Raw genomic sequence first — 23,649 nt, forward strand, 5'->3', positions numbered from 1 at the left:
CAGCTCACAAACCAGAAACAATGACTTGACGTAGAGCGCTGAGTCTGTGTACTGTTACAGCCGACTGCGTCTAATGTCACCAGGTTGCAGGACAGAAGCAGAATGTTCTAGTCTTCGCTTTTGTCCTCTATTTTATTCTGTGTCATGAACTCTCGTCTTAATTTTTTGGCGTCAACAGCCACTGTTGGCAGTTCTTTACATTCAACACATCTTGCTCCACCCTCCACCATACTTACTAGTGATGTCTCCACCATCCACCATACTGACTAGTGACGTCTCCATCTAGCTTGGATTAAAAAAAAGGTACTCTCTGTTTTGGTCCTGGGCCAGTTGGTGTTTTACTATTGGCCGTTTGAAGGTTTGAGGCGGTACTAGAGAGGCTTTCTCAACGGCGTGAGGGTGTGGTTGTTCCTCATTGTAGGTTGAAAGCATTGGGGTGGATTTACTGGGCAACACCACTCCTAATAGGTCAGCTGAAGGGCTGGGGGCGGGACTAGTGTAGTGGATTCCTTATTGGCCAGGCTCTCCATTCATTAGATGACCAAATTTGGGGGCTGATTTAACTTCCTAAACCACTTCGTATAGACAATTTGAAGTAATGGGAGCATGACTAGTGAGTCTCTGGTCATTCCCTATAGGCCAGCCCCAGGGTTGGGGGCGGGGTGTGAGTCAGAACGGGGCGGGGAAGTGTAGGGGGCGGAGTCGGACTGGGCCGGCTATAAAGCCCTGGCAACGGCCTGATGGGATTGTCATGGAAACGGCTGTTGGGATTGTCATGGAAACGGTTGCTGTTGTTGTCGTGGACCAGGCGGTTGGGGTTGTCATAGAGACGTTGGCTGTTGTGGGCCATGCGGTTGTCATAGAGACGGTGGTTGTCATGGAAGTCGGGGCTGGGACCTCGGTCTGCTGTCAGGACCACATTGCCGCCAGTCTGCCTCCTCAGCGTCGACTCGCGGCTCGACGACGCCACCGATTGGCTGTCTGAGCCAGCGTCGCTGCCAGGCCCCACCCCTTCGACCGGGGTCACCCTGATGGTGGTGACGGCCTGGGGGTGGGGATGGAAGGGAGGGGCAAAGGTGGAGCTGGGGGTAAAGTGCAGGGTGGCATTGCCAGGGTTGTAATTGGGAGTGCTGGGGTTATAATTGGGAGTGCTGGGGTTATAATTGGGATGGCTGGGGTTATAACTGGGATTGTTGGGGTTATAACTGGGATTGTTTGGGTTATAACTGGGATTGTTTGGGTTATAACTGGGATTGTTTGGGTTATAACTGGGATTGTTTGGGTTATAACTGGGATTGTTTGGGTTATAACTGGGATTGTTGGGGTTATAACTGGCATGCTGTGGATTACTGGGGTTGTTAGGGTGAAGAGGATGTAAAGGATGAACGACATGCGGGTGGTTGGAATACAGCCCTCCCTCCCCTCCTCCATCATGGTGGCTGGGATACACCCCTCCATCCCCTCCTCCTCCTCCTCCTCCTCCGTCATGGTGGCTGGGATACACCCCTCCCTCCCCTCCTCCTCCGTCATGGTGGCTGGGATACACCCCTCCCTCCCCTCCTCCTCCGTCACGGTGGCTGGGATACACCCCTCCCTCCCCTCCTCCTCCTCCATCATGGTGGCTGGGATACACCCCTCCCTCCCCTCCTCCTCCGTCACTCTCACTCCCGTCGCCTGTCAAGCTCTGCCTCCCGTCCACCGAGCCTCCGTCTCTCAGCGAGTCACAGCTGTCCGTGGGTCTGTTGGGGTCGTCAAGGGCGAACGCTGATTGGCGGAGAGAAGGCCGTTGCTCCAGTGGTTTCCATCGCCAGGATCCAGAGCCGTCAGTGCTGGGGGGTCGAACCACCGGCTTAGACGACCGCGACTCGGGGTGGGCATCGACCCGAACTATACTACCTGACCTCTCCAAGCCCCCTCCGCCTGGAAGAAGAAGAAGAAGAAGAAGAAGAAGAAGAAGAAGAAGAAGAAGAAGAAGAAGAAGAAGAAGAAGAAGAAGAAGAAGAAGAAGAAGAAGAAGAAGAAGAAGAAGAAGAAGAAGAAGAAGAAGAAGAAGAAGAAGAAGAAGAAGAAGAAGAAGAAGCTAATGGCGCTTCTCTATTGACCAGCAAGCCTACCCATCCTGTACCACGCTGCCTGTGTGCTTCTGAATTGGGGTTTGAACATTTGAATGTTCTGAACTGTTTAGGTGTTTGGATTATCTTATTCCCCTTATATATATATATGCCAGGTCAGTACTCCTTCCCCAGAGATGGACAGTGGCCGGGTGTACAGTTAGAAATAACGTTGCTTCATCTGAAAACACAGCGCTGCTTAACTTACCATCCTGCTGTAACTAAGAGCTGTGGTGAAAAGGTTTGCACGTTGGCACATTTTTGTGCATATATCACTATATTGATAAATGTCTTACTACAAATTTCACAAAACCTTTCCTGGTTGATAACAAGATAATGGGAGTGGTGAAATGGCAAATAGCTAACTTTAAATACTTTGTTCTGACAGAGATCCTCTGGGGAAAACATTTTAATGCGTAGGTATTTCAAGTACAATACTCTGTTGACTTGAGTTATAAAGTGTTGACACAGAGCTAACGTTTTGACCAGATCAGCTCTCTGCAGTTTGGGACAGCAGCAGTGGGAGTGGCCTTGGTACCTGTACCCCAGAGCAGGACCTCACGTCGGCTTCAGTACCGCAGCTCGGCATGCCTCCGTTGGAGGTGGAGAGAGCAAAACAACGTGGGCGCACGGTTCCCAGCGATAGTGCGAAAGCATACGTAACTAGAACATCACAGGTTTGATTCCTGCAACAGCAAATGTGTTGCTCTCCTCCTGTCTGCTCCAGGGACACTACACATGACTGACAAGGCACCATGAGCCACCTGGTGTCTACGTACATGTCTGTCTCACATGGAGAGGATATGTCTACATACATGTCTGTCTCACAGAGACGTCAGGGATGCCTCCTATCGCCCTTTCTCTTCCTCCTAGTCATAGACTGGATTATGAAGACCACCACAAAAGGAAAGGGAAACGGCATACAGTGGACCCTATGGACACAACTGGATGACCTCGACTTTGCTGATGACCTGGCTCTCCTGTCACACAACTACAACCAGATGCAGGACAAGACAACCAAGCTGGCAACTACATCCCTTGAGACTGGGTTGAGAATAAACAGGAAGAAAACCAATCTAATGATGATCAACACCTCTACCAACAACACAGTCACAGTAGGTAATGAATCCATACAGGAAGTCAACTCCTTCACCTACCTAGGCAGCATCTTGGATAAGAAGGGCGGCACAAACCACAACGTCACAGCCAGAGTAGGCAAAGCCAGAGCAGCCTTCATCATTCTGAAGAACATCTGGTCCTCCAAGGACATCGCCATGACAACCAAAGTGCAGCTCTTCAATTCAAATGTAAAATCCATCCTTCTCTACGGTTCAGAGACTTGGAGAATGACGAAAAGAACATTGCAGAAGATACAGACCTTTATAAACAGCTGTCTGAAACGCATCTTTAGGATCCGGTGGCCAAACAAAATCAAGAATGAGGAACTATGGCTGAAAGGAAGACAGGAACTAGTAGAGAAGCAGATCCTGAGACGAAAGTGGGGATGGATAGGCCACACTTTCAGGAAACCGGCTACCAGTACTACACGCCAGGCCCTGACTTGGAATCCTCAGGGGAAGCGGAAGAGAGGGCGGCCTAAGAACACCTGGAGGCGGGACACTGAGGAGGAGCTCAAGAGACAAGGAACTAGCTCGGGGGAGGCAGAAAGGACAGCCCAAAGCTGTGTTGGATGGAGAAAAGTCGTAGATGGCCTATGCTCCATTGGGAGCGATGGGCCTAAGTAAGTAAGTAAGTACATACATGTCTGTCTCACATGGAGATGATGTGTCTACATACATGTCTGTCTCACAGGGAGATGATATGTCTACATACATGTCTGTCTCACATGGAGATGATATGTCTACTACATACATGTCTGTCTCACATGGAGATGATATGTCTACATACATGTCTGTCTCACAGGGAGATGATATCTAGGGGTGTAACGGTACACAAAAACCACGGTAAGGTACGTACCTCGGTTTTGAAGTCAAGGTTCGGTACGGGTTTTTGGTACAGTGGGGGAAAGTTTGGCTTTCCATGTTCCACTCAGGGGTGATGTAGTGTGCAGTAACTAATTGTACTTGTAGGGCTGTCAACGAATATTCTATATTGAAATTAATAATCGACTTGTAATACTAATTTAATTATAATAATAATTATTATTATATTAGATTGTGAAAAAAACAGCCCCCGGTGGGTGGTCGTTAGTGGTTAACATACCGTTGTATTCGTTCGGTACACTACACAGCCGTTCGGTACGGTACGGTACACACTCAAACGGTTCGGTTCGGTATGGATACGTGTACCTTTACACCCCTAGTCTACTACATACATGTCTGTCTCACATGGTGATGACAAGACATACATTCATAATTAGACTGGCTATAAGATGGAGATTAAGGCTCAGCCCCCCCCCCCCCCCCCTCCTCTCTAAAATAAGCTACTTTACTGACCTCCTCCTCCCCCTCCTGGTGCTCCTGTGAGGGATGCGGGGGGGGAGGGGTCCTGGTCTGTCAGGGTGCGGTAGCGGATGGAACCGGTGCAGCTGACACTGCTGCCCTCCTCGGAGCGAGGGGAGTGGAGCAGGCCCTGTTGCTTGGATAGGGCTATTACCTGCAAAACAAGACACACAACACACACTTACATTCATATGAATTAGCCTTAGATCTACTGCTGGGATATGGCTATCACCTGCAACACAAGACACACCCAGGGGCGGGGCTAGGTTGTGGCTACTTGGGCTCAAGCCCTGCATGTTTTCTGAAAAGCCCTGAATCTATTTTCCAAAAAAAAAAAAATTATAATTTTTTTAATTTTTATTTATTTTTTGACAATTAATCATTGTTACATGAAAATATGTTTGCATCAGATTTAGCAGAAGCTAATTTCCATCTGTAGTCTATCCAGCTGCTAACTGTATTTGAGTGAGTTAAGTCTTGGTGTTATGGTAGACTCAGACCTACGCTTTAAATCACAATCAACAAGTTGACAAAAACATAATTCTTCCACCTTAGAAAGATAGCTAAAGTACGGCCATTTATAAATCAAAAGGACGCTGAAAACCAGATCTCAAGCCGACTCGACTACTGTAATGCACTCCTTACCGGCCTCCCGAAAAAATACGATGATAACTATTTTATTGCAATGCACTATTGCATTATTTTATTCTATTTTACTAACTATTTTATTGCACTGCACTATTTTACTTTGTATCAGTGATAATCAAACCGTAAACAAAGACGCATATTAACACTTTCAGCGTCAGATGGCGCTGTTTACTGTTACTGTTGAAAGGCCAGCGCCTTTTAACATGGGGATACATGGCTGTGTTTGCAGGCCTAAAGCTATATTATATATTATAGCTATGGATCTATAGTTTCTTCCGGTCAAGATGCAAAAAACAGATAATCTTTCCATCCATACATTTCTGTTTTATATCGTTGTGAATATGAGTGTAGTTTCAGGGTGGTCTGGTGTCATTTCCAAAATGACAGACACCAAGCCACATAGTTTCAAATGGAGTGCAATAGCGGCCGCAAGGTGTTAGGTGGCGGTATTGGACTTTTGAGATCTCAGACCCATTCCCAGTGATAACACAGGCATGTCTTTATGAATGGAAATATCGAATAAAAGAAACAACGATGAAAACCCGACTATACTCTGGTTTTCGGGGGTCCTGGCGCTCAACGTTCGGCGAGTTAACCCTAGATCTTAGATCCTAATATGAAAAACGATGTAATTTAATGTTCTATGTCTTACCTTGACTTTGTCTATTTTACTGCTATCTATTTTATGCTTTATGTCTGCACTTTATGCATTGCTCTTGATCTGCCAATGTTGTGCTCATTTTATGCCTGTCTTTTTGTACTGCTGTGAAGCACTTTGAGCTGCAATTCTTGTATGAATAACAGTATATTATTATTATTATTATTATTATTATTATTATTATTATTATTATTATTATTATTATTATTATTATTATTATTATTATTATTATTATTATCATTATTATCATTATTATCATTATTATTATTATTATTATTATTATTATTATTATTATTATTATTATTATTATTATTATTATTATTATTATTATTATTATTATTATTATTATTATTATTATTATTATTATTATAAATTATTATAGTTTGCTTCATTAATTAAATGGTGTGAATTTAAGTGTTCTATAGTGCCTTTTGTCCGCTTTAAGGTGGTGGTATAAGTTAAAGGTTGTGGTGTCGAAGTAAAAAAAATCACGCAGGCACCTATCTGGGCTAAGCCCCGGATCTCCTACAATCCTAAATCCGCCCCTGCACACAACACACACTTACATTCATACACAGTAAATTTTGCAGTGTCAAATTAACACTATTCCCGAGTGTATTTGGTCCCACTCAGAATTGGTGTTAAATTGACTCTTGCTCTTGTTTTTTATATTATTATGTTTTTGGTAGATTTTTATTTATTTGTACTACCGGGCAGTCCGGTAGAGAGAGAGAGAGGAAGAACGGGACACAGAGCGGGGGGAAGACAGTCCGGGAATCGAACCCGGGTCGGCCGTTTCGCGACGCAGCAAGTTACATGGGTCGCCACTTGGGTGCCCGACTCTTGCTCTTGTGTAAGAGTTAAATTAACTCTAAATAGAGTAAAAACTTAACACTCGCATATGCAAGAGAGAGAGAGAGAGAGAGAGAGAGAGAGAGAGAGAGAGAGGGATAGAGATAGATAGATAGATAGATAGATAGATAGATAGATAGATAGATAGATAGATAGATAGATAGATAGATAGATAGATAGATAGATAGATAGATAGATAGATAGATAGATAGATAGATAGATAGATAGATAGATAGATAGATAGATAGATAGATAGATAGATTCTAACCTGTATTATTCTTGGTTGTCCTCCAGCACTGAGCGGTCTGCAGGGCAGGCTGGTCTTTTCAGCCACTCTCAGCCACTTCTCTCTGATGGACCCGCCCCCTTCCACCAAACTGTCCTCTGATTCGCTCTCTTGGTCCCTGGGGGCAGGGTTATCCTCCTCAGGAATATGAACCAGTTGGGAAGAGCCAGGTCTTGATTGGATGGAAACTCTGGCTCCTCCGGTCAATCCACTGCTGCCGTTGTGGGGTAGGTGATTGTGATTGGTCAGGGGAACAGAGCTAGCTGCTAGCTTCATGTACTGAGCTGGGATGTGGCCACCAGCTCGGAGTTCCATTTCCAGGCCCATGGCGGAGGGGAGGTGGGCCCCAGAGCGGAGCTCTGTCTCCAGGCCCATGGCAGGGGGCTCTGAGGAGCAGCGGAGCTCCATGGTCCTCTGGGGGGAGGAGGAGGAGGCGGGCCTTACCCCATCCATCACCTGGAGTGACAGCTTCCTGTTTTCATTCTTATTCTTCCATTGGCTGAGGAGCTGTTTGGAGCGGGTGGAGTCCATGGATGTATGTATGGAGGCATGGCGACGTGGGACACGCCCCTCCTCCAACAACGAGCCTCCGTGGGACCTGTGGGAGGGGCCAGAGAAAACCTTTCAACACCTGAACAGACAAAGAAACAGGTATGGGCTACCAGACTCTTCCAACCACTTACCTTTAAACTGCTTTCATGGATCCATCAAACACTGCTGTGCCCTAGATATTATCATTATTATTAATATTATCGTTCATATTATTATCATTCATAATATTATTATCATTATTATCATTATTATTATTATTATCATTACCAGTATTATTAATATACATCTGATATGTGCTCTATATATTTGCTGCTACTGCTTCATTGTTTTGTTTGCTTGTTTTACAGTCATGTTTTATTTTCAGTAAAGCAGTAATGTAATGTATTTTTTATAGTGCTTTTCAAAATAAAGTGTATTATTATTATTATTATTATTATTATTATTATTATTATTATTATTATTATTATTATTATTATTATTATTAAATAATAATAATAATAATAATAATAATAATAATAATAATTATTATTATTATTATTATTATTATTATTATTATTATTATTATTATTATTATTATTATTATTATTATTATTATTATTATTATTATTATTATTATTATTATTATTATTATTATTATTACTATTATATTATTTTGCCAACAGTCTGCTGCTCATCTCCATGCTCCATGTGACTACCTGACAAGAAGGGGGAGTGACTACCTTACAAGAAGGGGGAGGGACTACCTTACAGGAATGGGGAGTGACTACCTTACAAGGAGGTGGAGTGACTACCTGACAAGAAGGGGGAGTGACTACCTTACAAGGGGGAGTGACTACCTTACAAGAATGGGGAGTGACTACCTGACAAGAAGGGGGAGTGACTACCTTACAAGAAGGAGACGTGACTACCTTACAAGAAGGGGGAGTGGCTACCTGACAAGAAGTGGGAGTGGCTACCCAAATGAGGGGGAGTGGCTACCCAAATGGTAGGGGGAGTGGCTAACCAAATGGGAAGGGGAGTGGCTACCCAAATGGAGGGGGGGTGGCTACCCAAATGTAAGAGGGAGTGGCTACCTGACATGAAGGAGGAGTGGCTAACAGACAGGAAAGGGGAGGGGCCAGTCGTTACCTGGGCAAGGTGCTGCTGCTGAAAGTCATCATATTGTCTTGGTTACCCAGGGGACTTTGGGGGGGCATGACCTCCACCTCGGCGCTAGCTCTCTTCAGATTGGATAGAGAGGGCTCTCGGTAGGAGGAGCTCCGTGTCAGGATGGGCTCTGATTGGTTGGGGGACAAGGTGTGGGAGGAGCTTCGAGTGAGGATGGGCTCTGGTTGGCTGGGAGCCAGAGTATGGTGTCCTAGGAGCAGAACAACAAGGATTTTGGAGGTATTGTACAAATGCAGTGGGAGCACATCTTTATAAAATGAGTTATATACAGATTATATACAGAGGTACATGAGTTATATATATAGATTATATACAGAGGTACATGAGTTATATAGATTATATACAGAGGTACATGAGTTATATACAGATTATATACAGAGGTACAGGAGTTATATACAGATTATATACAGAGGTACATGAGTTATATATAGATTATATACAGAGGTACATGAGTTATATAGATTATATACAGAGGTACATGAGTTATATACAGATTATATACAGAGGTACAGGAGTTATATAGATTATATACAGAGGTACATGAGTTATATACAGATTATATACAGAGGTACAGGAGTTATATACAGATTAGATACAGAGTTACATGAGTTATATACAAATTATATACAGAGGTACATGAGTTATATACAGATTATATACAGAGGTACAGGAGTTATATACTGAATATATATAGAGTTAGAGCAATAACAAGGTGCAGTATTGATTGATTGATTTCTTTATTTTATTATTATTATTTTAGCTTTTTCCCCGGCCCTTTTTTGAGGGCACTCCATCCACCCCCCCCCCCCCCCCCCCTCTTCGGGGGACAACTTTATTATTTATTATACGTTTGAACTATTTACAGTGCAAAATTAAATAAAAAGTGTAGTAAAATAAGAAAAATAGTGACATTTCATTGCCCTCTCGGAGGGGGGGAACTCAGACTAGACATTGACAAACAAATTACAACTAAGGACAATGAAGGACAACAACGAATACACATGACAAGGGAAAGGGGGGGGGGGCAGAGAGGGGAGTAAGTAAAGTAGGGGGTGAGGAGGAGGAGGATTGAGAGAAGGGTGGGTTATGGAGTGGATGGCTCACAGGTCAATCTCTTAGGAGCCTAGATTATCCACAAGCAATTCCCAGATGTTATTAAATTGTGAGACTTCAATGTGATCCACGGTTGAGATTGTTTCCTGTGATATGTAATTTGAGAGAAGGCCCAACCATTGCCCAGTATTCACATTTTTCTTGTCTTCCAGTTTAAGAGGATAGTTTTCTTGGCAACAGCTAGGGAAACGAGCAGGGGTTTGGTGTTCTGGACTAATAAATTGATAGCAGTAACAAGTAGACAGAGGGAGGGGGAGAGAGGAATGCTGCAGCTCATGAACTGGGATAGTGTATTGATGACGGAATTCCAGAAGTCTTGAACAGGTGGGCAAAGCCAGGTGGCATGGAAATAGTTGTCTGGGGTGTTGAGGGTGCAATGGGAGCATACATCTGTGTTTGAAAATCCCATTTGAAACATCCTGTGCTGTGTGATATGTACTCTGTGTAACACCTTATATTGGATCAGAGCATGTGAGCGGCACAGCGCGGGAGCGGAGCGGTGGATTTTGAAGTGAGCGTGGAGTGGGTTTTAAAATGGGTCCGAGCGACTCCGGAGCGAGAGCTCTCCTCCGCTCCGAGCCGCTCCCAGCCGCTCAGTGCACATGATCACACAGAAACTGATGTAATATACATGTAGTACTGTAGTATTAGGTCATATTTGTATAGGAACCTTTGTGCGGTAGGAACCTTGATGTGTGACGGGGGGGGAGTTAAATAAAGGATGCACGGACTCGAAAGCTATCGCCTGTGTCATATCGTCTCTTCATTATAACAAACCTAAGATCTCATGATTATAACTCAACATGGTGTCAGATGTGGGATTGAACATTAGATATAGCGTAGTATAGACTTTAGAGTAGGCTGCTACAGTAACGTTAGTACAGTTTGAGTTTGAGTTTGAGTTTAGAGACGGCAGCGCGAGCCCAACGGCGCGAAAGCGAAAGTATGAATCAGTTTCAAGTTCCCCCGCCAGAGAAATTCACTTTCAAGGCAGAAGACTGGACAAAATGGATAAAAAGATTCGATCGATTTCGGATTGAGTACAATGCCAAAGCAACAGGTGGCAATGTACAAACATGAAGGCCATTTTCAACCAATGAGAAGGGTGAACCGTCACTACACATCCTGCTAAGTCAAAGCAGAATCCGCCATCTTTAAATCACCTGTCAGGACCTTGGGCGAACGCAATATTTATTTTGAGTGAGAAACAAACAAAGTCCAATAAAAAATAAAAAAGGATACATTCACTGTGTTCTGCCTCATTTATTGATGAAACGAAACCAACATCAACACAATGTACCACCAAGAGCGGAGAGTTTATGTCTCTCAAAAAGCGAGAGACTAAACCTAACGCTGTTGTTGTTGTTAGCTTACATGCTAACGTGAATGGGATCGGCCATAGCATTGCGGCTAGGCTAGCTACCATAGCTTAGTACAGCAGCTAGTTGAATGGATAAACGTTATTTAACATTGCAGAATGGGTACAATACAATACGGCTCAATACAAAAATATTTTAAGAGGCCCAGGGGGTGCAGACTGTTGTAGTTTGGTCAAATCAAGCAAATTTACATCATGCTCCAAAAAAAATTAAATTCTGCTGAGCGAGCTGTGGAGCGGGGAGCGCTTGATTCGTAAATGAAGGTGAGCGGTGAGCGGAGCGGAGAGCGACTTGGGGGGGGGCGGGCCAACATGAGCGAATGAGAGCGGAACCAGACGTCTAGAGCGAAGAGCGGATTTCTCGGGCGCTCCGCTCCGCTCACATGCTCTGTATTGGATTAATTGAAGGTTAGTGTTGTTAATCATTGTGAATGTGTTGGTGCAAATTTGTTCCCAGGATACGGCATTGGGAGAGAAAGCCAAGTCCTGTTCCCATTTTGTGAAGGGGAGATGGAATGTAGTGTCTGCGCTTGCCAGTATTTTGTATATTTTTGAAAATATTTTTTTCTGTGATGTTATTTTATTCATTGCTAATATAATTGGAGGTGGTTCAAGATTGTTGTGAAGGATCAGATTAAACCGAATATATATATTTATTTATGGATATATATTGAATAGTATTTGTATATCGTTTGATATCCCTTGTATATTCCTTGTACATATACACGGAATATCCCTTTAGTCTACTATAGCCCATAATAGTTCATTCTCTTATTGGACAAGGACCTGGCGCCAGGGACAAGCCCCTTGGAGCCAAGTTCAATGGTACCGACGAAACATGTCCCTACTAGCCCCGGCTCTGCGCAGGAATACGGCTACCGAAAAGAGAGTGGCACTATTTGTTCACCGTGCATATAAATATGGCGCAAGTAAATGTAGAAGTCCTCTTATCCCTTAGTCCTTTACCCTTCTACCCAACTAAGTAACAGAACGTGAAGCCTCACCCCACGATACCGCGTGCGGTGTAGTATGGCCTGTTTGGCCTTAGAATAGCATTGAGACCTCGTGCGAATTAATAGCTGAATTGTCAGAGTTTGGCACCGTATTTCTATTAAGTAATAATAGTCTATTATGTATGGTGCATCGTGCGGTTAGATTTCTAAAGTGAGCAGCATCCCCATCGCTTCCTCGTGTTATCTAGAGTCTTAACCAGGTTGGGCAGACCACACGTGGTGCTTTCATCCGAGGAGTTCTAGGCGAGGACCGAGTGGACCTGTACATTGGATTACCTACCCGACGACTGCTGAGCCCTATGCGGCATGGAATATATATTCGCTTTGGTACTTTGATTTGTGGAGCGGATAATCGCCAACACCGGTGAGTGTTGGATTTACCCCGAAAGGAGTCAAGGTGAGACGGCGCTCAGACCAGACTGAGGTCGCCTCGCTTCTTCTTCACTGTGGAGCTACAGCTACAGCTACAGCCTACAAGAGAGCCAAGGTGTATTCATCTGTGGATCAAGATTCTACTGCACTGTCTTCTGTACCTGAAGTCTCCCTAGACATCGTTGACCAGACGGGATACTGCCGACGGCTCTCCTACCCCCCCTACCGGCTTACAACCGGGAGGACCCCTACAGTATATCCAGCTATAATCATTAAGTGTGCCATCGTTATAATTCCCTAAGAGCCAGGTTGTATACTTGCTTCCTGCGTAACCAGAGATTGGACATTCAGTGTTGATTTGCCTACGAGTACTCATTTGCCTTACAAGTGCATTCAAATCATAAACGTAATAGTGAATGTTATATGTACCCTTTGCTATATATTAAATATTTGATTATTACCTTTGTGTGGACCCGATTTCATTGTGGGAAAGTGTTCATCATATTTAGATATCGTGTACTGTATGGCCAGTAGTTAAAGTACATAAAGCGGTAGTGGTTTAATGATACCATACTTATCAATACAGTCAGGGAATTGTACCCCTCAGTTACAAAGATCATTCTGTGTAGTGTTAATTTTAGATTTCAATATTGATTTCAGCTGTAGATTGATTGATTGATTGATTGATTGAAAACTGTATTAACAGATTGCAGAATGGGTACTACTACTTGGTCGTCCTCGGACGGGCCCTCCATCAGTGCTTCCAGTCATCCCGATCCTCCATGCAATACAATACAGCTCAATACACATGGGGGGATGCAGACCAGAAAAATACTTTTGTCTTGTTTACATCAGGGTCCCCCATTTTCAATTCATCATAACATTTATGACATACACGGCATACAGATATACAGTACTGTTACATCCAGACATTTATGACATACAAGATATACAAATATACAGTACTAAGAGACAGAGATCCTAAAAGAAAATATATACATTTGAGGGGGAAGAAACTGTACATTGGAGGGGGTTGGGTGGATGGGTGGGGGTGGTGGGGGGGTTTGGACATTTATCGGGGCCAGTTTGAGGTGCTCTGGTACCATGAGGTGCAGGCATAGTCGTAGTACCCTTGAATGAGTGCTCCTGTTAGAGTCTTCAGGGTATTCTTGTTTACCAGAGAGGAGATCCGGTACAAGAATCTTGTTCGTTGGCTGACTTATTTGATTACATTAGTTGCCATTTTGTCACAGGAAAGATTTGCCTCTAGGATGGAACCCAGGTATGTAATTTCATCTTTCCTTGTGACAATATTGTCACCCACTGTAACAGAGAAGCCGTTGGCCTTGCTGAGTTTGTTATTTGATCCAAAGAGAATGGACTCTGTTTTACCCAGGTGTAATGATAGTTTGTTATCAGTGAGCCAGGTGCAGATTCTGCCGAGTTCCGAGCTGAGGGCTTTTTCAACCTGCAACTTGTCCCTGTCAGAGACCAGCAGGGCTGAGTCGTCCACGAACAGGAACAAGTTGCAGTCACAAGCTGATCAGTGGCGTAGGGGAAGCCCCCGCACCCCCGCGGTGCGGGGAGCCCCGGAGTTTAGGGGGCCCCGCCCCACTATAGGCTATCATCTTAGATTCGTACGCAGGAACAGGGCGCAGAGGGCGGAGCCCCCCCCCCCTCCCTGCTATGTTGCTAAGCACCCCATCCCCGTAATGTGTACGCTGTAGAATTATTTGCTCACCTGCGATAAGGCTAGCCGGCTGATAACTAATGTTCATTGGCAGGCAGCGCTCAAAACAAAGCGGGAAACGCCGGTAAAAATGAAGCGCAAATACCCGAGCGGTGCTCAGAAAAACAAGATGAGAGCGAAAGCCGAACAGGAGACGGCAAAGCTACCAAAAATAACATCATTGTTCGTTACTGAAGATGCATCGGTAATAAGCTCCCCACCCAGCCCGGCCACCGCTAGCAACCCCCCGGTCAGCTCCGAGTCCAGGCAGACAGCAGACAGACATCCCTGTCAGGACACCATCCACGCTACAACCGCCCAGACAGGTTAGAATAATAGAACGTTTTATTTGCCATAACCAGTAGGCTACAGGTTACATTGGAATTGGAATCTAATCCATACATTAGTACATGGTTTAAATTGTGCGCATAACGCGCCATAAGTTCTATGGTAGATAAGAAATCACCGAACAGCCAGCACAAAATTATGTTGTGTCTGTCCACTATGTTTGTTACTTTTGTTATTTCCCCCCTATGTAAAGCGACCTTGGGTCTTTTGAATGGTGCTATATAAAATGAAGCTATTATTATTATTATATTATTATTATTATTATTATTATTATTATTATTATTATTATTATTATTATTATTATTATTATTATTATTATTATTATTATTATTATTATTATTATTATTATTATTATTATTATACGTTTCTAGTATTGAGAGCCGACACGTGCGCAGTCTAGATTTAAAGAGTGTTGGACTTTGCGCAGAAGATGCCAGGAGACATGCTCGTATAAAATAATAGGCCTACTACAATAGAAAGCAGCTCCTGACTGCATCCTCTAGCCCAGTGGGGCCCAACCAGTCGATCGCGATCGACAGGTAGATCGCGGGCTGATTTCAAGTAGATCTTGATTAATAAAATTCGATTATAAAAAAAAAAAAAAAAAAAAAAAATTTTTTTTTTTTTTGCTAAATCAACTCTTCCTCTCCTTGTTAACTACAACAAGCAATGCTGTTTGTTATTTAAGATGAGGTCAGACTCGGCACTGACAGATTTGTGTTCATTATGCTGCTTTTATAAAGCCTCAAATGACGGCTTACAATATACAATTTTGGCTGGTAGCTCTCGGGCTAGGTGGTAAATAAAAAAGTAGATCTTGGTTCAAAAAAGGTTGGACACCCCTGCTCTAGCCTATACTGTGTTTTGTTTGTTTTTTTGTAGGCTACTTTTCTTTTATACAGAATTATGTTATGTGAACCGTTCCGTTGTGTGAACTCAAATTATGATATGGCTATAACGTTCTACATACCTTCATGTTACAAAAAATACAAAGCCACTTGTATTTGTCAATGAATGATGCCTGAAAAATAAACATTTAAAAAAAAAAGCTTTAAGTGGCCGCGATGTCTATCCCATGTCACTTTATTATTGATTTAGGGGAGTGGGCGGGGCCCCATGTTCCGACCTTGCGGGGAGCCCCGACATATTGCGCAACGCCACTGAAGCTGATGACATGTCATTTGCATAAATTAGGAACAGTAACGGTCCTATATGCTTCCTTGTGGAACACCATAGCTCACTGGAGGAAGGGGGGGATAGTGTACCGTTTACCTTCACCATCTGTTCTCTCCCTCCAGGTAGGATTGCATCCAGCTCACTGATGAACTATCAAAACTAGGGATGTCCGATATTATCAAATGTGATATCGGAAAATATCGGTATCGGTTTAAAAAAAATTATTTATTTTTTTATAACCTTTATTTACCCAGGCAAGCAAGTAAGAACAAATTATGATTTTATTTATTGTCAAAAGTATGCATAATGTTATGTTAATTCCACAACAAGACATATGTAATGTTAATTACCTGAAATTATTCCGTTTTTGGGGGGGGGGGGGGGGGGGCCTGCATATATCGGTATCGGTTGATATCGGTATCGGAAATTAAGAGTTGGACAATATCGGTATATCGGTATCGGTAAAAAAGCCAATATCGAGTATCCCTAATCAAAACCAATTGCTTTTAGCTTTTGGAGGTCCAGCATGACCATGTCGCAGTATTTGCCCACGTCCACCTCTTGTTTGATGTGGTCGGCATGTGAGAAGGCATGTGTCAGTGGAGTGGGATGTTCTGAAGCCAGATTGGAATTCGTAGATTAGCTTTTTTCCCGCTAGGTACTTTTCGATCTGTTCGTAAACCATTTTTTCATGGTGCAGTAACAATGTTCAGTAACAATGTTCAGTAACAAGGTGCAGTAACAAGGTGCAGTAACAAGGTGCAGTAATGATGGAGGCTCTGATTACAGATTTTTCTTAAAACAAATTAAAGGAAGGCAAATGATAAGGAACTCCACTTACCCTGGTGGCTGTTGGCTGCTGATTGGCTGACGTTGGGCAGTGAGGAGAGGGGGGCTCTCTCAGCGAGGGGGGTGTTGGGCGGCTTCTGGAACGGTCCTCACTGGGCTGGAAGTTCCCTACTGCATACACACCCTACACACACACACACACACACACACACACACACACACACACACACACACACACACACACACACACACACACACACACACACACACACACACACACCACACACACACACACACACACACACACACACACCACACACACACACACACACACACACACACACACACACACACACACACACCACACACACACACACACACACACACACACACACACACACACACACACACACACACACACAGATATATAGACAGTTTGTCCCTTACAGTTTTCAGTGGCAGTCATATTAACTCCACAGTCCTGCTCTATGGTTGTTGCTATAGTAACCAGATACAAGCTGATGTTTAGAATGTTGGTCATCATGGTGATGTTATGATACCCAGCTCTTTATTAAAACCCAGAGTTAAACCTGAAGTTACCTAGCTAACCTCATAATCTAGTTTCATAGTATACCTCAGGAGCATGTCTATGTTCCCCGGGTCCTATGTTCCCCGGGTTCTATGTTCCCCGCTTTGATTGATTGATTGATTGAAAATTTTAGACCACCAGCCCTGATTCCAAACTCTAACCTTAACCAGTTCGAAAGAGGCCTAAGCTTAACCGTTCGAAACAACGCGGACATTAATAATTAATAAAATAATAAAAATTAATACAATTTTCAATCTATTAATCAATCAAAGCGGGGAACATAGAACCCGGGGAACATAGGACCCGGGGAACATAGGGATGATCCCGTATACCTCCAGCTCTCTTAAAACCCAGGGTTAAACCTGAAGTTAGCTAGCTGAAGTTAGCTTTCACACAATATGGCAGGAGAAATGTCATATGCCAGAATGGTTAAGACAAAACTCTGAGGCAATTTGCAAAGCCCCACCCTCCATTCTCAGGGGTGAATCCTACTGTCCTACTGAAGATAGATACCAGTTTCCTCTCTGTGCGTTCAGTAGAAAGCTATCTGGCTGCACGTTAGCCGAGCTTTGCACAATGAATGGAAGCGGACAGTGCCGGTTAGCCTTCGGGAGAGGTTTTAGAGTTCTAGGCTAACCGGCACTGTCCGCTTCCATGCATTGTGCTAAGCTAGGCTAACGTGCAGCCAGATAGCTTTCTACTGAACGTGGACAGAGAGGAAACTGGTATCTATCTTCTTGTCTCTCTCTGGAGAAGACGATAAGCAAATTTCCCAAAATAAAATGTTGGCATGTTCCTTTAAGATTGGATTATCATTCCAATCTCGGTGCGAGGTGATGTCTCTGGATCCCATCTCCAGTCCTCTGGAATCGGTCCTCCTCCTCACCTATCTTCACTCCGCCGTCGGTGTGTGAATGTGTAAGTGAATGGGTCAAATGTGAGAACAATTGTAAAGCGTTTTGAATAAAAGCTGTTATATAAACGCACCATTCACCATTCATATGCCTCTGCTATTTCAGCATGTCAGCAGGGGTTTTACTGTAACCTCTGTTTAGCCACCAGGTGGTTAAGCTTGTACTGCGAGGTGTCAGATGCTCTAACAAGTGTGTTTTCACTCGACAGTGGGACCTCCCTTGAGTACCTCCGTGTCTAATGAGAGCCCCCTTTGAGCCTCTGGAACGATGCAGTGCTTTGTCAGTTCAACCAGAATGCCTGGTCGTCGACGGTGATGGTAGCAGTGCCATTCCGAGGCCGGATCCTGCCTTTGTTCCTAAAAATATCAAGTGCTTGTTCAGCTCTAGGGATATTTTCCTTGAGGCGTTTTCTCCTCCTCCTCAGAGAAAGGATGCATCTGTCACGTCCCGCCTATAGGCCCTACCCTCCGTCTCTACACTCGCAGTCTGTGTGAGAGGCACGGCAGCATTCGTAAACCCTTTACTGATTTTCCAGGCTTACAGACCTTTCTCTACCTAATACTGTACCTCTTGCTCTATGGGAAGAATGAGACATGTAACCTACAGTAGACTAGACTATAACCTAGACTGATTCCTTTCCTTCCTTTATTCCCTATACCCCTTTTCTTTGGGTTTATTTTGGTCAGAATAAGGACATGGGTTTATTTAGTTTTCTAAGCCATTCCCCTGACCTGGTTCACGGCGGGTGCGCTTTTACATATAAAGGTTTATCTCTGTTTTTTGTTTTTCAGAAATATGAGTTGTTTATTATTCTACTTGGTCCCTTTATTGGGGTCAACCCTATTGTCCAATAGGCGAAGCAAGACGCTGATGCCAGTATTAGATATAAGGAAGGTTCTGTATTATACGTCTCTCTCTCTCTCTCTCTCACACACACCCTCTCTCTCTGTATCTCTCTCTCTCTCTCCCTCTCTCTCTAACTCTCTCTCTAACTCTCTCTCTCTCACTCACCCCACCTCCCAGTAGCTTTGGGAGGGCGATTCGACAGCTAGCTTCTTATTTGCCAAGCAGAGAGGGCCGTGGTCCTGGTCAGTGATGGGTGCAGTGAGATTCTTTCAGTGGACACCCTTTGGTGCCAGAGCAGTCCAATAGGCGGAGCAAGACACTTTATTTAACCTTTATTTAACCAGGCAGGTCAATTAAGAACTAATTCTTATTTACAATGACGGCCTGGCGAGAGGACAAAAGGTAACAGGGACAGGAGGCAAAAATGAAAAGAGAAAAGAGACAGACGGTACATACATCACAGAGGTAAGGGAAATAATTAAAACACACAACCAAATAAAAGATGAAGCAAAACAGTCAAAAGGCCGGGTGACAGTAAACCTTTATTTATTCTAGAAAAGGACAATCGAGGTCACCCTCATTTTCAATGTCGTCGAGACGTACAGACATTTCAATGCATACATTTTTAATAATATAATAATTAGGGCTGGGACTTTATCGCGTTCATTTAGATTAATTAACTACAGAAAAAATGTAACGTAAAAAAAATTACTGAATGAATTTTATTGCACTTTATACTTTTTTTGCACTCAAGACACGGCGGAACGTTTCTCAGTGGACAAGTTCCAGGCATACCGTTTATACCGTTGCACAGCGTGCATTGGGTGACGTCAGACAGTTGTACTCTATCATGGGAAAAGTTGAGACTGCGTTGCTTGGCCTGTTGAATGGGAGATTTAGATATAAAAAAATAAAAACGGATGGAAGTTGGATGCTAGAGCTAATTCTGGTCAGGCTAACGTTAGCCCGAGTACGAGTAAGCACGGTCGCCAACCCACACTAGACCAGATGACAGGGTTCAGAGCCAAGATGAGTCGGACCACATCTAACGAAGTAACAAACACACACTGCCATTGCCATGGACTGTAGACCACCAAAATACAGAAGATGTAGACCCTCCATGCAGGTAAACAGAAACCCACCCAAAATGATTATTAATGGGATTTATTACAAGTTACTGTCCATTAAAGCTTTGTGAATTGACAGTGAATTAGTAAAATATTAATTAAATTGCTTTTCCAAAATGAAATGTACTGAATATTGATCACAATAGTAAAATGTTGCTGCTGTTTTTATTAGCAATTTTTTTAATTGACTGTTAATTGGTACAATAATTTATCACTTTCCTAAACTATCTACTGCAGATATGTGAGGCACTGTTGTGAGAAGAACCCAACAGGGTCCCTCCAGAACCCACAGAGGAGCCAGCAAAGTAGAAGAGCCTCCTGCTGTTTGCTTCAGAGGACGAAGAGGGGGCTTTAGTACAGAGCAGAGCCAACCATTTTTTCTTAGTCTGGTTTGTTCATACAAAAAAAACGTGTGTGCGTGCGTGCGTGCGTGAGAGAGAGAGAGAGAGAGAGAGAGAGAGAGAGAGAGAGAGAGAGAGAGAGAGAGAGAGAGAGAGAGAGAGAGAGAAGAGAGAGAGAGAGGAGAGAGAGAGAGAGAGAGAGAGAGAGAGCCAGACTGATATAAAGCAGTATGTTGTCAGCATACTGTCTCACATTATTATCTTTGGCTGTACCGAATAATTCAGAGCTTTGAAACCTTGTTTAATATGAAGATATCTTAGGGTTATGTTGATACTAACCAGGTAAACAGCGATGGCTCCTCCCAGCAGCCAGCCACAGTAGACGTCCACAGGGTGGTTTCTGAACTGGATGACTCTGGTAAGACCAGCCATGATGGCCAACATCACAAAGGAGAACACCAGCACTGGCTTCAGTAACTTACAACAGTCTGTCAACACAGCATTAAAATACATCTAGAGAGAGAGAGAGAGAGAGAGATACAGAGAGAGAGAGAGAGAGAGGAGAGAGAGAGAGAGAGAGAGAGAGAGAGAGAGAGAGAGAGAGAGAGAGAGAGAGAGAGAGAGAGAGAGAGAGAGAGAGAGAGAGAGAGAGGAGAGAGAGAGAGGACACACACACACACATACATACGCAGGGAGAGGTTAGTTATTTGGTTTTGAGGACGAGGCATTTGTGTATGTACCGTATATGTGTGCTTGTGTTGTTCTTACTGAGATGTAGACAGCAGCAAAGGCAGCCAGTGTTGCATGCTGGGAAGGAAAGGACTTTCTGGACAGAAAAAAAAATCAGTAAATAAAAATCAAGAAGCTCATTTCATATTCATAGTTTAACTACACTATACCTCTATACTAAGAGTCTAACTACACTATACCTCTATACTAAGAGTTTAACTTCACTATACCTCTATACTAAGAGTCTAACTACACTATACCTCTATACTAAGAGTCTAACTACACTATACCTCTATACTAAGAGTTTAACTTCACTATACCTCTACTAAGAGTCTAACTACACTATACCTCTATACTAAGAGTCTAACTACACTATACCTCTATACTAAGAGTTTAACTTCACTATACCTCTACTAAGAGTCTAACTACACTATACCTCTATACTAAGAGTCTAACTATACCTCTATACTAAGAGTCTAACTACACTATACCTAGTATATACTAAGAGTTTAACTACACTGTAACTCTATACTAAGAGTTTAACTACACTACACCTCTATACTAAGAGTTTAACTACACTACACCTCTATACTAAGAGTTTAATTATACCAGAGTGCCTATTTAAAATTAAGCCTGGGTTGGTCTGGCAAAATTATTTGTGGAATAATGTTCTCCAATGTCATTGCTAGAACCTTGGATATAACATTTTACAGTCCGTGTTCAGCAGCTAGATTGGACGACAGGAAATGCCCTGGAGCGGATCCTTACCCCCTTTCCCTAAAAGTGTCCTTGCAGCTTGTCGTAAGGTTGGTGGAAGAAGACATCCAGAAGATAAAGATTCATTGAACATGGCTTGGAGCAAAGGACATAGATTGACTGAAAATCGACTGCTGCAAATCTACTCAACTGTGACTCTACTGTAGAGTACGCTGCTCTACTGTGCTTCTCAACTGTGACTCGACCGTAGAGTACGCTGCTGGTGGATCCGTGCGATGAACGGACCAGAAGGATCATCCTGTTTCTTAGGGTGGGAAGTAACTCTACGGGCCCTGTCAGCCACTGTAACAAACGTTTCTTCTACAAATAGCTCCATGAAAGCGTTTGGTTGCGAGCCCTCAAACTTTCCAGGTAAGCCGTTTAAGCGATTGTTGACCTCAATCTATTCTCAAGATCCTCCGTCTTCAGTCTGAGGGACTCATTTGTACGGGTGGCTTCAGGGTTTCCAGTCGTTGAGTGATGTGTCCGTGTGTTGAACGGTCTGGTCATGTCAGACGATAGCTGTTCAGTCAGCGGCACATTGGACGGATAGTTTTTCTATAACGTCTTCCAGTGACTTAGAAAGTTAGGTTAGCTGCGTGTTGCTACTGTAGTAGCATGTTGTGCGTTTTGGCTAGCCTGTGTTGTGCCCTCTTGATCATCTTCAGAAGGCTGTTCGTCTGTAGTTCAGTTTAGGTTTCCTGATATTTATTATTCATTAGCCTTTCAGATCTGCACGGATTCGCTGTGGCAAAAGAGTATGTTTGATACGAATTTAGGCAGGATTTCAACAGAGCTTTCCCCGTTTGCGACCTACTCCATCGTTGGTCAAACCCGAAAAATGCTTTGGAATAGTGTCTGTCCCGATTTCAAAACACTATCTCCAAACCTACACAGGGTCTGTTAGCTAATGATAGCATAACCTTGGTAAACTGGTAGCTAACACACACGCACACGCACACGCGCACACACACACACACACACACACACACACACACACACACACACGCACACGCACACGCACACAGAGGACCTACCTGCCAGCAGTAATGAGGCTGAGGTCCTGACCAGAGCAGATGTCATCCAGTATAAAGACTTGCTCACAGCTGCTGAGATTGATGTGAGTCAGGTTGGGTTTACAGACATCCAGCCAGTAGGGGGCGTGCTGCCCCGTCGACAGCTGCAACACGTCAGTTATTAATGCTGTGACACACAGCCCGAAGATATGGACCCCTGGAGCACACAACAGACAGAGACTAGCATTACAGACACAACAGAGAGCGACTAGCATTACAGACACAACAGAGAGCGACTAGCATTGCAGACACAACAGAGAGCGACTAGCATTACAGACACAACAGAGAGCGACTAGCATTGCAGACACAACAGACAGAGACTAGCATTACAGACACAATTAGCCCTACAGACACAAACATTGTAACATAACAGACAGTAACACTGGGGCGGCTACGTGGCGTAGTGGGCAAGGCACTCGCCACAAAATGCTGGAGACGCTGGGCTCGTCAGTTCGAGCCCAGCGCTCCACATTTGCTTTCAGTTTAGCTGGTCGTCCACAGTAATACACATTGGCCGTATTACGGGGAGGGAAACTGAAGGGTGGGGATCGGGCGTTGTGGACAGCGACTCCTACAGGTCGGTTGGTGCGCCTGCGCAGTAGAATCAGGAAGTGTCG

The 23,649-nt window shown here is 43.7% G+C and overlaps 1 protein-coding gene across 1 annotated transcript in view; it reads right to left on the minus strand.

Annotated features, from left to right (window-relative positions):
• Window positions 1–625: 625 nt before the first annotated feature.
• Window positions 626–23,649, minus strand: part of LOC311239273 (phospholipid phosphatase-related protein type 4-like) — a gene marked incomplete at both ends in the record, with an annotated part of 68,941 nt that continues 45,917 nt past the window's right edge. The window contains 10 exon segments of the mRNA XM_084327578.1: window positions 626–1,417; window positions 1,589–1,920; window positions 4,568–4,727; window positions 7,000–7,615; window positions 8,698–8,926; window positions 16,707–16,754; window positions 16,757–16,838; window positions 20,811–20,984; window positions 21,240–21,297; window positions 22,994–23,189. Coding sequence (XP_084183704.1) covers window positions 626–1,417; window positions 1,589–1,920; window positions 4,568–4,727; window positions 7,000–7,615; window positions 8,698–8,926; window positions 16,707–16,754; window positions 16,757–16,838; window positions 20,811–20,984; window positions 21,240–21,297; window positions 22,994–23,189 — 2,687 coding nt within the window.

Source organism: Notolepis coatsorum, assembly GCF_963971535.1.
Source record: "Notolepis coatsorum genome assembly, chromosome: 13".
Classification (NCBI taxonomy): Eukaryota; Metazoa; Chordata; class Actinopteri; order Aulopiformes; family Paralepididae; genus Notolepis; species Notolepis coatsorum.